The sequence below is a fragment of the Nipponia nippon genome, unplaced genomic scaffold (genome assembly GCF_047370975.1).
Source record: "Nipponia nippon isolate SJK-2023a ecotype South Korea unplaced genomic scaffold, ASM4737097v1 scaffold_2, whole genome shotgun sequence".
NCBI lineage: Eukaryota > Metazoa > Chordata > Aves > Pelecaniformes > Threskiornithidae > Nipponia > Nipponia nippon.
Window position 1 is genome coordinate 8,825,669 of NW_028262336.1, and position 13,658 is coordinate 8,839,326.

General features: G+C 41.7%; 1 protein-coding gene across 1 annotated transcript; it reads left to right on the forward strand.

The window, feature by feature from the left end:
* Positions 1-1,359: 1,359 nt before the first annotated feature.
* Positions 1,360-12,571, forward strand: TMEM45A (transmembrane protein 45A). The gene is made up of 5 exons (XM_009466704.2): positions 1,360-1,549; positions 3,752-3,964; positions 4,721-4,905; positions 7,110-7,255; positions 8,653-12,571. Exons 1-5 carry the CDS (start codon positions 1,360-1,362, stop codon positions 8,744-8,746), a joined length of 828 nt encoding a protein of 275 aa, XP_009464979.1. The 3' UTR covers positions 8,747-12,571.
* The last annotated feature ends 1,087 nt before the right edge of the window (positions 12,572-13,658 follow it).

A 13,658-nucleotide genomic window follows, 5' to 3' on the forward strand; every position in this document is an offset into this window, starting at 1 on the left:
AGGCAGCGGGAGCAGGACCCTCTTCAGCATCCCTGTTTAAATCACAGCCTGTCTCATGCTACGTGTGAACAGTCATATTTTTTTTCTTCTCCTTAGTGGCTATATAGGTCACCTCTCCTCATGCAGTTGGGTAATAGTCTTATGGCAGCTTCAAGACCTGTGCATGTGGAAAAGTTTCTCTTCTCAAAAAAAAAAAAAAATAAAAAAAAATTAATGCTTTCAGTGGAGTTTAGCCTCCAGAAATAGGAGAGGGCTCACACTACGTGACTAGACAGCATTACGTGAACCATCTGCAAGTACTCCATGGCCCACAAGCCACAGTTTAAAACTTCTTATGCAGAGCTGACCATAGGAAATACTTACTGAAAAGAAAAATATACCGGAGCCTCCATGCTCTATTCATAACCAGATGGCTCCAGTGTAGTGTGGCAATCGTATTTTTAAGTCAGCAACGATAATAACAGAAAGTACAGATTGCCAATGCTTCTAAAGTGGTTATTCTTGATTGTTGCCTGTGCAAAGATTTAGTATGCCTTTGGGTCACGATGCATGACAACTCAGTTTATAATAACTTAAAGAAAAATTGCAATTTAATATTAGAACTCTCATTTGAATGAAGAAGCTATTGGAGATAAGTTAACTCTCCTGAAAGTTGGGGTGATGACCAGAATGACTAGGTTTTATTAATGGCACTGCTTTTAAATGACTGTATAACACTGACCAACTAATAACCTTATCACTCAGTGCGCTTGATGTACTTGATAATATGTATCTAGCTGTGGGTGCATAATGCACCTATCTAATACTGAGAATGACTTGGTGTTTGTAAATCATAATGAGACATCCGGATTGAAATACAAAATACAACTTAATAGTGCATAGTTACCCATTGGATCTGTAAACAATTCATTTTTCCTTCAGTCAGGTATTGTCTTGATTTCTGGATTTGGAGTAAAGAAACATAAACCCCTCTCTAAAGGTGAAAGAACCAAATTGTGAATATTCATGGTCTCTCTTTTGCTAGTACAACTTCAACAGCATGACATAGTGTACTAGGACTTCTTTTCTCTTAACTTGCCAACTGCCAGCTCTGCCTTTCAGGTCAGCTGCTTTGCAGTTGGGTCTCTTACTCCTGTTCTGCAAAGCTGTGAAACTGGGGAGACGGGCTAGGTGTTTTGAACAGCCAGGGAAGATAAGTACTTAAATTTATTTTTAAATAAAGTGTGAGTACTTAATTCAGTGACATCCTTTTGATCTATGCAAGGAGATACTTTGAAATTATAACCCACAGACTTCTCCTACTATTCCCATAATTGATCTGCATTTGTTTCACTTTCAGGTATTGCCTAGCAGAAAACCATGGGCAATTTCAAAGGGCATGCTCTCCCTGGAAGCTTTTTCCTTCTTTTTGGCTTGTGGTGGTCAGTGAAGTATCCACTGAAGTATGCCTGTCGAAAAAACAAGAACGCTTGCTACCTTGGTTCCAGGGCAGGATTTCAGCGCCTGGAGTTTGTTGAGGGGATCATCAAAGCTGTCTTTGCCCTGATTGGTAAGTAAGGTGGACTTGGGGCAGACGGCAAAAGGGCTGTGCCTTTTAACACTTTTTTTTTTTTAAATTTTGTTCTCTGATAAAGCATACCTCATTGTGTTTTGGTATTTTGTCCTTTAAACACCGTGAATCTAAGAACTAGTGGGGCTACTGCTATTAATTACATAGTTCCGACTGTAACATGGTTTCCATCCATAGTGCTCTTCTGGAGCTTCTTTAAGGTCTCCTGACTGCTTCACAGCTGGTCCATCTGAATGTTCATGTGCTGTTCACTGGTTCAGGGAGGGAGATGTTTAGGCAAGGGGCTCTCTCATGCAGACCGGGAGCACCAGACTGTGGGGGCATTGCTTTTCTATTTTGAATCCAGCCATCTCAGATGTTGGTAGTCTCTGCTGAGTTATTGATAAAATATGCAAATGCAGATGTTTCTTCATGAATGTCATTCAAAAGTGAAAATATTCACAAAGAAAGACTGAACTCCAGATCTTATTGCTGCAGAACTATTGCAACGGGGTGAGGGTGGGGGGCTGCTTCTCCTTCTGTTGTGGACTGGCCTGGGTGCAAACCCAGGGGATGGTTTAGTGAGCTGTGCAGACGACTGGAAGTGCCTCCTTCTTGTTTACATTCCACAGGCTGCATGTTAGCAATTTACCTTTATAGACCAAGTAAGCTAAATAACAGAGGACCTGGGGAGCTCAGCACATGTGGCTCTCAAGTTAAAAAGGATCTTAATTTTTAGTATTTTTAGATTTTTAGATTCTATCTATTTACTCTTCTTCAGATGCTCAGAGTTGCCTGGTTTCTAACTAAGGTGCAGGCTGTGCCAAAATCTTGGTTCTTGCTTTTCCTTCCTCCCTGGGAGTTGTATTAGTTAAGATACATCAGCACTGAAGTGATGTTATGTGTACAGTATACACTTTGGTATGCCTTAAAAAATTATTAAACCCTAAATTTTTTGCATTCATTTTGAGGTGTGAGTGGGGACATCTTTCCTACAAATCTCCCAGTCAGTGTCTAGAGGTAGACGGCAGCTAAAACAGTCGTCTAGTGGTTTTATTTTCACCCTGAAACAAAAAGCTCTTATTTTAACATATGGTAATTTCAATTCCAGTCGAAAAGGTGGACGAGAAAGCCTGGCAAGGACAAACAGTAAAAGCAGCAGAAGGAGTAAAACCTGCTGTTTCTGTGTTAGGAAAACTTGAAACAAAGGTGGAAAAACACTGCATTTGCTCTGCAGCGTACCTACGTACACAGCAGGATGCTGGCCTACGCTTTGTAAACAATATAATTAACTTTCATGTTTTAAAAGGGTAACGTATTTTAAACCCTTCCCAGACTTCACTGATAATATAAAGTATCTAAAAGCAGCTTTGCCCTTGCTGGAGTGCTGCAGCTAGTTAGCAAGACACCGAGGGGCCAAGGTAAGGGAGGCGGTGGAGCAGCAATTCAAATACGAACTCAGTATACATTCTCATGGGACCTTTAATAACTCTGCACGGTGGAGGGATTTCCTTTTATGGCTTTATAGGAAAAATCTCCTTTGAATTAAGAGTCTGAACTCTGCCATCCTGCATACTGCAGGGGACTGAAATGGTAAATCTTTCTTTTGGGGACTTTAGTATGTGTTATACTCATGTTTGAACCACTGGGAAAGGCAGCTGAAAAATTCAGTCAGAGGACTACTACAATAGCAATTGTTTAAAAAAAAAAAAAGCAGCAGAGAATAGCTGTCTCCATTTTCACTGCTGGAAACTGCAAGATGCAAATAGTCCCACCAGAAGTGGAGCTGAAGCCTGGTTTGCTCTGGCTTTCTCCTCTCCGGATTATGTGATGCCTAATATATGCTTGAGCTCACTTTATGGTCTTTCCCTCAGCAAAGCAATTTATTTCATCTCTCCTCCACCCACTGCTTATTTTCTTGAAAATTTATATGAAATGAATATCTTTGAGGCCTCTGTGCATTTGCACTTGAATTTGGACAACATGTTAAAACCTTTATGGGGAATGGCTGAACTGAGCAGAAGGGAGCAAAACATAGCAATCACCCAGAGCAATCCTCAGGCAGGCAGACTAAATCCCAAACTGACTGGTGTTATGCTGCATGGGGATATACTGTTGCCTCTATTGTTTGTATAAAGACTTATCATCAGTCTATACCTTAAGCACCAAGACAAATCGTTATACTTCTCATTTCATGCGCAGGAATGGTGGCCGAGCAGTTTGTTCCCGATGGACCTCATCTGAAGCTGTACAATTATGAGGAAAAGCACTGGGATCACTTGATGAACTGGCAACATGCCACCATGTACCTCTTCTATGGCATTTCGGGGTTGGTTGACATTGTGGCTCACGGGACCAATGCATTGCCAGTGGCCATGGACAGGATGATGCTTTCCTTAGCAGTGTTTATTGAAGGTCAGTTTACCTCTCCCTGCAGAGATGCGTGTGAAACTTGCAGAGGGGTATCAGTCTTTGGTCTGGGAACCTCAAATCAGCCATAGAGAATAAGCCTGCGGGATCTGGATGTTTAACTCCGTGAAACACTTAAAAAAGATCAGTCTTGGCCCTCTTTAAACTGCTGAGGGTTTGTCTGCACTGCAGCCCAGAGCATGATCACACATCGTAGAGGTGTATCTATGCTTTCCTAACTGGCTCAGACAGCAACAGAAATGTTATGAAAATAGCAGCACAAGCCTGTTTTGGGTAAGTGCTCAGTAGCTCAGGTATGTGCTTCAACGTATGTGCTTCAACGTATGCACTGACATGGTACGCAACTTGTTGGCTAAAGCCAGTGTGTGTGCATTTAGCTGCACAGCCATTGCATGTTGGAACTGCGCTGGAGACACACTCAATTTATGTTTTCTGTATGCACGGTGTATCTCATAGCATCCCTCTTGTCACACTGCGGAGATGGATGAATGAGACTTTTTGTTAATGTGTTTTAAAGGAAAGGTGACAGAGCTGCAGTTTCCCATGCAATTTCCTGGTCTGAGCTCAAGAGTGGGAGTATACAGTACGTAGGCATCAGTCTTAAAAAATTACTCTCAGTTTAACTGAGAAGGTGATAGTGGCATAAAGAGAAATGATAAAGGTTCACTGTTTTCTAAAAGCAGATCCAGGGACATTACGAGGGAAGAAAATATCTTAAACTGCTCACTTAATTTATTCCAGGTTTTCTCTTTTGCTACCATCTCCATGGGAGAGCCATGCTGGATGTTCATGTTCATCAGTTATTGCTATTTGCTATCTTTGGAGCTGCTGTTTGCATATTTCTGGAAGTTTTCTTCCGTGGCAGTATTGTGCTAGAGATGCTCCGTACAAGCCTCTGCATATTACAAGGCAGCTGGTTCTGGCAGGTAGGTCACTTCTCTGCCTCAGGAATTTCTTCCTTCACCAAAATTAGTCATTTACCCCTTTGCAGATGTTTCACAGGTGATATAATATGCCTTTTAAACACAGGCCTCAAAGGACTCCCGGAAAACAATGCACTCTTAATGTCCCTTAAAAGAGACAAAAGTATTTATTGTATCCGTTTTACAGACAAAGAAGCCATTTTACTTCTAGTGTCTTTCATTTGAATCAATAAAAAAGCCAAGGTGGTTTTGTTGAGCTTTCCCTTGCGATTGAACATCCCCTCTGATCTCTGTAACATCCTGTTCAAAACTCGCCAGCCCAATGGCAGGGATTTTACAGCCCAGCAATATATGCTGGTCTTCGCAAAGACAGTCCCCGCTGCCCGCTGCCGGAGCAGTGGGTGCCCAGCGGAGTACTGGGCAGGTGAGGCAAAGCACCCACTGACATTGCGTGAAGAGGAATGAAGGTGCAAATTATCTTTTATGTTGGCTGCCTCTTTCTACTTCCTAAAAAGCATTTCAACAGTAGCAACCTAGGTTTAAAAGGTGTTTGAGCTCCCGATTCACATAAAGAGATTGAGTGATGTAAAGCCGCCTGCTTTTCCAGTGTTCAGGAAATTGAGCAGAAGAAGTAACAGCCCAAACTTTTATATTTCAGGGATGTGGCTCCCAAAAGGACTCTTCAAAATGTAGCTGCCATGCCTTCACCTGTGATTCTATCCAATTAATAGATATTTGAAAGCGACCATTTCTCTGCTGTCAAACAAGAAAGAGAATTTAATGAATTGCTGTGATCTTGTAACAAAGAAATAGGAGTGCTAGTGCTGATGTGTGTTTCATCTTATAGCGGAGAACTGAGGTCACTGCAGTGATTTTTCTTTCCAGCATGTCTAGACTGGCTTCCCTTTTTTATATGCTGGCCAGACACGATTAATAAAAATGTTTGCTGTTCCTTAGGAGAACTGGACACTCAACACCAAATCAAATATTTAAATACTTGCTCTGGCAAGAAGACAGACCTCCAAAATGGCAGTATTTTTCTATAAGTGAACTCAAGGACCTGGTGCTGCAGCACTTGGTGCTTTATTTTCTTGTTTGCAAACTTTTCTTTGGTGATTTAAGAAGCTTTCCGTAAGAGGAATTAGATGCAACCATTTATTCTTTGTTGTCTGCCTAGTCTAATTTTAGAACAAGTTCTTTCTTTAGCTCTGGAGACAATGTGGGTTTTGTTTCAAAGTAAAAAACTGAAGAACTAAAAATACAAGGGATTTAAGTGTGGCTTTTTTCACACCCACATCAGACTTCAACCGTATGTGTGACTGAAAACCACATACTGGCTGCAGCATGACAAATTTGTAAAAGGTAAAGAGATTTTCTTTCTGCATCATCAACACCCTCATTCATTGAATTCTCTGCATGGAAATGCAAAATGCACTCCTCTCCTTCTCCTTCCTCTCCTCCTCTTCCCAGCTCCTAAATTCTCAGCTAAACTACTGAGCGGTGACTTTGAAGAGTGTTAGGCAGTACAGAGGACTGGTGCTTGTCAAGGCAGACCCCTGTGTAGCCATGGGATTACTAGTTTCCCAGCTTATGCATTAATCTGAATTTGATCCTTCCCAGCTCTGAATAAACAAATCAGCTATGTATTCCACACAAACTTATAGCCTTGGGTGAGAAAGCTCCATTTTTATGTAATTTCAAAACCTGACCTTTTCCATGGTTGACCCAGAAGAAACAGACTTAGGGCTCGCCTTTATTTATTAATTTCTTATTTGTCTTCTGAACCACGTAGCACATTCCCAGACCCTGTTGGGAAGAAGTGAGTCAGTGCAAATGGCTGGGCGGGTTTGCTGGTTGGTGATGTGCTTGCAGATCAGACCATACACGGCCGAGCACCAGCCCCTTTCCTTACAGTACTTAATTGGGATCGCTGCAGGACTTGTTGGGCTGGCTCCTTAATTCACTGGGCCAGGGCAGGGGGTCTCTGGGACTGGCTCTGCATCTTCAAAAGCATTTCTGCACAAAACTGTGTAAAATGATCCATTGCATCTGAGTGTGACTGCAAAATTGTTTTCAATAATAATCACAGAAATAATCAGCACTATAAGAAAATGAAATAGCTGCCTCGTGATGGGTAGCATAATACATGATAAGGCATAGGTTATACATCAAATGATGTTTGCTAAATATCTTTTATTTTATTACAGATCGGATTTGTGCTTTATCCTCCAAATGGGAGCCCAGAGTGGAATCAGACGGATCATACTAATATGATGTTCCTGACCATGTGCTATTGCTGGCATTATGCCTTTGCTTTTCTTATACTTGCAGTGAATTACACAATAGTCAGCTGGTAAGTTACTTGAAACACTAAAACTTTGGAGACCTGTCTATTTAGTCTAGCAGGAGCTTTATTTTAGAAAAGTTTCACTGACAAATCAAAAGGTTTCCACAAAGTAATTAATTGTCTTGCAAGGTAAAATACAAATAGATATTGCTAATCAATGAAGACAACATGACTCATTGCTTCAGCAGAAAGGGGAAAAACATTCATGAAGTACAGCTCTGACAGCATAATGCTTCTCACATAAAATGAGCTTTTTTTGACAGTCTTCCACATTTGTAAGTGCATAAAAAGTTACAAGGAGGAGAGACTTTTTTTCCTACAACATTTTCTCTCCCAGTACTCATCTCTCCTAATGCCAAGTGGCTTAGTCAGCAGGCTTCATCACTTAACTTTGAAGATTATTGGACAGGTTTCACTGCTAGCAATTTCTCGTGATTAGACCTGATTTCTTTTTCACTAGCCAGTTTCACCCCCTAATTCTAAAGTTAGCCCTTTTCCTCGCTGCCCAGTGCTAATTCTGACAAAATTCCAACTGCAGAGTTAACTTTGTTGTAAAAATGAGCCTGATTCTGCCACGTGTGATCACCTTCTGCCCACAGGTCCTTACCAAGGCTTTGCCTGCACTGTCCTAAGCATGCTTCTCACCCCTCGCTTTACCCCTACCATCCTAAAAGCCCTATTTAATCATGCTTTGGCCATATGTAGTTCTTGCAGTCTTGCTTTGCTCCAAGGAGGTGCCATGTCCTTTTGGATCTCAGTCCAAAAGGCACCGACACTCAAGGCTGGGTAACTGGTTTGTTGTGTAAAGGATGGCAACTATAGAGAAGGTGAGAGCAATCCTACATCCCTTCTGACGCTGGGAACAGCAGCTGCTGCAGCATCAGACAAGCCCCCCTGGCCGATGATGGCACGCTGCACAGAGCTCCCTGCACTCACTCTTCTTCACAGCTTTATAGTGCTCTTCCAAGTGAACACAGCTATCGGTCTTGCACCTGCACAACATTGAACTTTCTAGATGTTACACTGAGGTTTGCTTAAGGTGTATGCACTTAGATGTGCCCATAGGAACAAGCTCTTACAAGCAGTACATACAGGTGGTATTGGTAAAGGCAGCACATACTAATATCACGGTGCATACTCACATTGTGTAGCGGTCACTCATGCTAAAATACAGGTACCTACAATTAAGGCCTGGGGTTAAATTCTGCCCAGATTCTGCTTGAAATCACTGTCTCCCCTTTACAATGTCTTCCACAGTGGCCTGCTTCAAGTCTCCATAAATGAATCATCCTAATTTCCCAATGAGATGCACGAGTTAGTTAAACAGTTTTTTACCATGTAAAAATGGTCAGATGAGCCTTTGAGTTACTATTGACAACTCTTTTTTTTGTTGTTGTTTCCAGGGCAGTTCGTTCAAAGGTTAAACAGTCCCAGTCCATGGAAATGGGATTACTGAAAACACCTGAACGAGATCAGGAGTCAGAAGACGAAATTTAGTGTGAATATGGCTTGAGTAGTTTACCCGCTCTAACATTAGGCTAATTGATACCTCATTTCTAGATTCGTTTGCCGTCTTATTCATTCTTTACTACAACTTGCTATGCAAATATCATCCCCTGAGTACTGTCTACATCTACACAGTTACATCTTTATTTGTGGAGGGTAAGCTTGGTATCGATTTGTGGTGGTTGCACTAGTACCTTGCTTATCACATATTTCAAAGAAAACCAGACTAATATTAGACAGACTTGGACTGGATGAGGTGGCATGATGAAGTCCATGTGTTTGCCTCATTAAAAGCTAAGCAAAATGTTTTCCAGCTGCTGCTGAATGGACTGCTAAGTTTCCATAATTAGGATGCCCAAATAAGTGTGTTTGTTGCCCCGCAAGTAACCGCATAAATAACTGTGCAGACCTGGAAAACAGTAGAACAAGATAAAAAGTCTTGCAGTTGTCTTGCATAGCACCTTCGTGTCTCTGCTTGTGGCTTTATGTTAAATGGAAAGGCCTGCTCACTGCAGACCCATTCAGCATTTCCTTGAAGAGTGTGTAGTGTGTTCACTCCCGCAGAGACACTACCAAGCTTGGCAGGAGGACCAAAGAGGTGTATGATGATCAAAAGCCACTGCAGTTATTCATTCTTGTGCCTAGATAGTCCCGCCTCTTTGCTATCATTTGACTTTGAAAGGGAGTGAAGTGACTCTGCTTTCCCTCAGCGTCTGGAGCAACTTCTTTTCCAGAAAGGCCGAGGGGTGTCCAGTGGGACAGTGCCCGGATGCAAAGCCAGCTTCTTTCCCAAAGTTATTTCCTTTCCTTTGGTGGGATTTGGTGGAATTTCAGCAGGGTTCATGGCAGACACACAACTGGACCCAGCACCTGGGTCAGGAGCCAGTGATGCTGATCTGTGGGCAGGATACGATGCATTTGCATCCCTTCCCCTGTGTCACCCCCACAAGTGCCGGGCAGCCTGCACAGTGCTGCATGATGAGCTGTGGGAGGGCAGATGTTGCCTTCATAGTAGCTTCATTCCCAGCTACCCACAGCAGTGAATGACTTAAAAAATTTTTTTTAATTGTATTTATTTTCTCCGCTAAAACTAAAGTCTTGATCCAGTGAAAAACAAAGTGTCCTCCCCAGTGCTCAGTGTTACTTGGGATGCGCTCCAACCTCAACAAAAGGGAAATAACTGATACGTGTCAGAAGACATCAGAAAATGATGTTGTATATAAACACACGGCCTCTACGGGGAGGACTTTTGAAGCATCACTCTGGCTTTAATACATCTTTTGAGAGCCTTGCACGGGCAGCTAGGCAGGAGGGAGCACTTGCTGACCCACTGCATGTGTGCTCTGCTTTCCAGAGGACTGAGCACGGGATGCATGCTGGTGGCCATGGGCCGTTTTACGTATCTGTCGGTGGTAAGGTGAGCATTATGGAAAACAGCCCTTCCCTTTAGAACACCTTCTAAAAATATTATTTTCTATTTATTTTTGGAAACAAGCTAGTGCAGGACAACAGATTCTGTTCAGATAGTACCAGTGCATTGGGTTTGGTGCTGCAGAAGTGTGTTCCTTCTGTTATTTGAATATTTTCAGATGCTCCTAAGGGAATGCAGAGCTGGACTCTGGTAGATGAATGAGAGCTGTAGGATCTCGTCCCTCTACTTTTGAGTCTCCCCTGTATTTTTTTCAGTGTGAGCCAGAAAAATGAGTAGCATAAAATTATTAATTGCAGTAAGCTGATTGCTTAGAAAGATAGGCAATAAAACAGTTCATAGCTGAAAGGGATCCCAGGACTCAGAAAAAAATTTAAAAGCTTTTTCTAAAGCTATTTCACCTTCAATGCAACATACACATTCACTTCATTTTTAGGATCCTCTTTTTACCTCCTCTTTTTCAAGGAGCACCTTCCTTAGCTGCATATGCTGTTAATGCTGAATTTTAGACTGCCAGGCTTATCAATGCCTTTCCAAAATCAGTGAGGTCATTTATTCTGAAGGAGATCTTCAGAAAGTATTTTGCTTCTCATAGGCAGGAACAATGCAAGTCTCTTGACTACTTTTCTTGGTAAATTATATTTAATACTATACAAATATTAAGGTGCTATGTCTCTAAACTAAAAGGATAACCTAAGCAGGAAGAAAAGCATGATAAACTGGCTGAGCTTTGTTATGTCTTCTTAGAAGACTTCAGTTGGTCATTTTTTAAAAATTATTTTAGATTTTTGCCAAGTATCATGAAGTGACACTTGTAGCCAGGTGTCAGATTATCCAGATGAATCTACTTTGGAAAGCAAGAATAGTTGGCTCACAGATGTTTCTATGTTTAGAAATGTAAAATGGCAAACTGCAGATGCATAGCCAAAGATTACCACTTTTCTTAATAATTGTTTGCCCTTCTTCAATGCCTTTCTCTGAAGGGCCTTGGAGATTTTGGCAAACTTTAATGAAGCCTGCCTCAGGATGTTCTTGTAAGCTAGGCATCGGTATGGCATTTTTGTAGCTCCGTGTCTCAGCTTTGCAGTGTTCTCACTGTAAACTCTGAATTAATTGATATTTACTCTGCTCTGTGAACCTAAGACTTGAGTTTCACTACTGTGGTTCCATTAAAATCAGATTCTCTGTTGGCATAAGCCAGTAGGAAGATCCATGGCTTTGCTGGGGAGCTAGCCTGTTAATTGCAGCAGGGATACATTGACCAAATGCAGCGCGTCATTAGGCCCAGCTGTAATCTGATCTTCATTGCGCCACATCACTCGTCTCTAAATTGCTGGGATTTTTTTAAAGGGCAGAATTTTTTTCCTGTTAGCATGGTTGGGATATAAAGCTTCTGCAGTGCTGGGCAGTGAAGGTGATGATTATGTATCAAAGAGAAGTTGGGGATTATTAGGAAAGTCTGTTGTGATAAGCCAAAATCAGTTGATGAAGTGAGCCTCATGGGACTCAGTAACGTGAGCGAGCTGTGAATGTGGAGGGTGCTTAGCAAGCTCTCCTTTTGAAAAAAACTGCTTTTTCAGAAACAGAAAGTGCCATTACTCAAACACGATGGCTAGAAGAGTGGCTGCCTGCCATGGTTCCTCCTGTGACTGCCTCAGCCTGGTGGCTGTGGCTCTGCCCTTGCTTGCACCCAGGCATTAGCGTTTTCTTGGGAGAAAACCTGAGCAGGACTCAGCCTGCTGAGAGGTATCAGCTGTATCTCCCTCTGTCTCCCTGCCGTGAATCTCCCATACCTGATCAGAGAACTGGACGAACAAGCCCATCAGACACATCTGCTGGTTTTGGTGCAACCATGCTTAGCAAAGATGCCTTTCAAGAAGCCCAGCCTGGAGGCTAATGCAGTCTGTGACACAGAACTGCAGGGCAGGCTTCTTACAAAAACTCTCTCTTTGTGTCAGAGAACGTGGCATTGCATTATTAAGCTTGAAGAAATGCAAGGAAAAATGGATCCTGAAGCCTCAAAGAAACAGTAGTCTCTTGGATTTAATTTTTAATACTTACAGTACACGCAGAGTGTGTGTCATAGTGGGGTTTTGTGCCTGATGTATTTTTGGTGCCACAAAGGAACGAAAAAACCCCTTTCAGGGTGGGTTTTTGCTACGCAGAACACCTGACCCGTTCTTCTCAAGCACTGTTCGAAAGAGATGCCCAGGAACACTAAGGTACCTATTACGACGAAAAAGGTACAACCTTCGGCATTTCACTAGCAACAGATTTTACTTGAGTTGAATGAGTGGAGGGAAGTCTGACAAGTTTACAAACGCCACTCAGAAAAAGGTAGCTGCTCTCAAGAAAATTTAAATTATTGTTAAATATCAGTGCCTTTGAAAAAATACAGGGTAGTTTATAATAGACAAGATATGCCTGTAATTTTATTTAAATAAAATTGATTTATTCATATAAGATGTCTGTCATGTTTTCAGGGGAAAAAATATAACCATTTGTGGGGCAGGATAGGGTGGGATAGACATGTTACTCTCACAGCTCACCCAGACATTTGAAAAAGTTGCACTCAAACTCAGCAAAGGCCAGTGCTGCCTTGTCAAATTCCCTTGATTCTACTATTTAATTGTCATTTACAACACAGGTGAAAACAACTCTTTTTGAGGTCTGGGCAGCAGAGCTTCACAGATCCACAAAAGTCAAATGCTATGGAAAAAGGAGGTCCCAGATTTGGATCTGGTCTCCTGTGTCATACATGATGGAGCAGCCAGCAAGCCAAGTAAACAGAACTGCATGAACAGGATCTTTCTGTTTTGGCAAGCTTAATAATAAAAATATTTAGGATTTTATTTGACTTTTCTCCCTTTTTCCATTAAAGAAAAAAACAAAAACCTTTTTCTGCTGTAAGATGAAAATGCATTCTGAAAGAAAAAACTGAGATACTTGAAGAAATGCTGGCAATCACAGATTTTGTCCTCTTCATATTTTTCACCAGTTTCTAAAATTAAAACTAGGGACCATACCTGACAAAAAGTAGCAAATAATTTTGGCCACTCTCAGACTTCATTTTGGGGATAAATTGATTATTCATTAAAGATTACAGTCCCATGGCTTGCTTTCATCGTTCCATGGATTTGATACCACTTTGCTGCATATTTGAGAGGGAGTAGTTTTTTGTCAGCTATGGAGAACTTTGGGTGGGATGCACTTACCTGTACATAAGAAAACTAAATTTCTCCAGGACCAGGTAAGGGAGAAGAAGTCAGCACTTCCTAATTTCCCATTTCATCTGGTTGCTCACAAATCTGAAGGGGTCGCATAAGACTTCTGAAAACTACCAGTCAGAAACTTTAAAAATCTAGAAGTAGCTTTAAAGAAACCAACTGGGGAATCACCCAGTTTACATTAAAAAATAAGATGTACCAATGCCACCGTACCCCCTGGGGTTGGGTCTGGGGTCAGCTATCTCCA

Coding starts and splice junctions, on each gene's coding strand:
- TMEM45A (XM_009466704.2), top strand. CDS start 1,360: ATGGGCAATTTCAAAGGGCATGCTCTCCCTGGAAGCTTTTTCCTTCTT. Junction 3,965..4,720: donor CTTAGCAGTGTTTATTGAAG/GTCAGTTTACCT, acceptor AATTTATTCCAG/GTTTTCTCTTTTGCTACCAT. Junction 4,906..7,109: donor AAGGCAGCTGGTTCTGGCAG/GTAGGTCACTTC, acceptor ATTTTATTACAG/ATCGGATTTGTGCTTTATCC.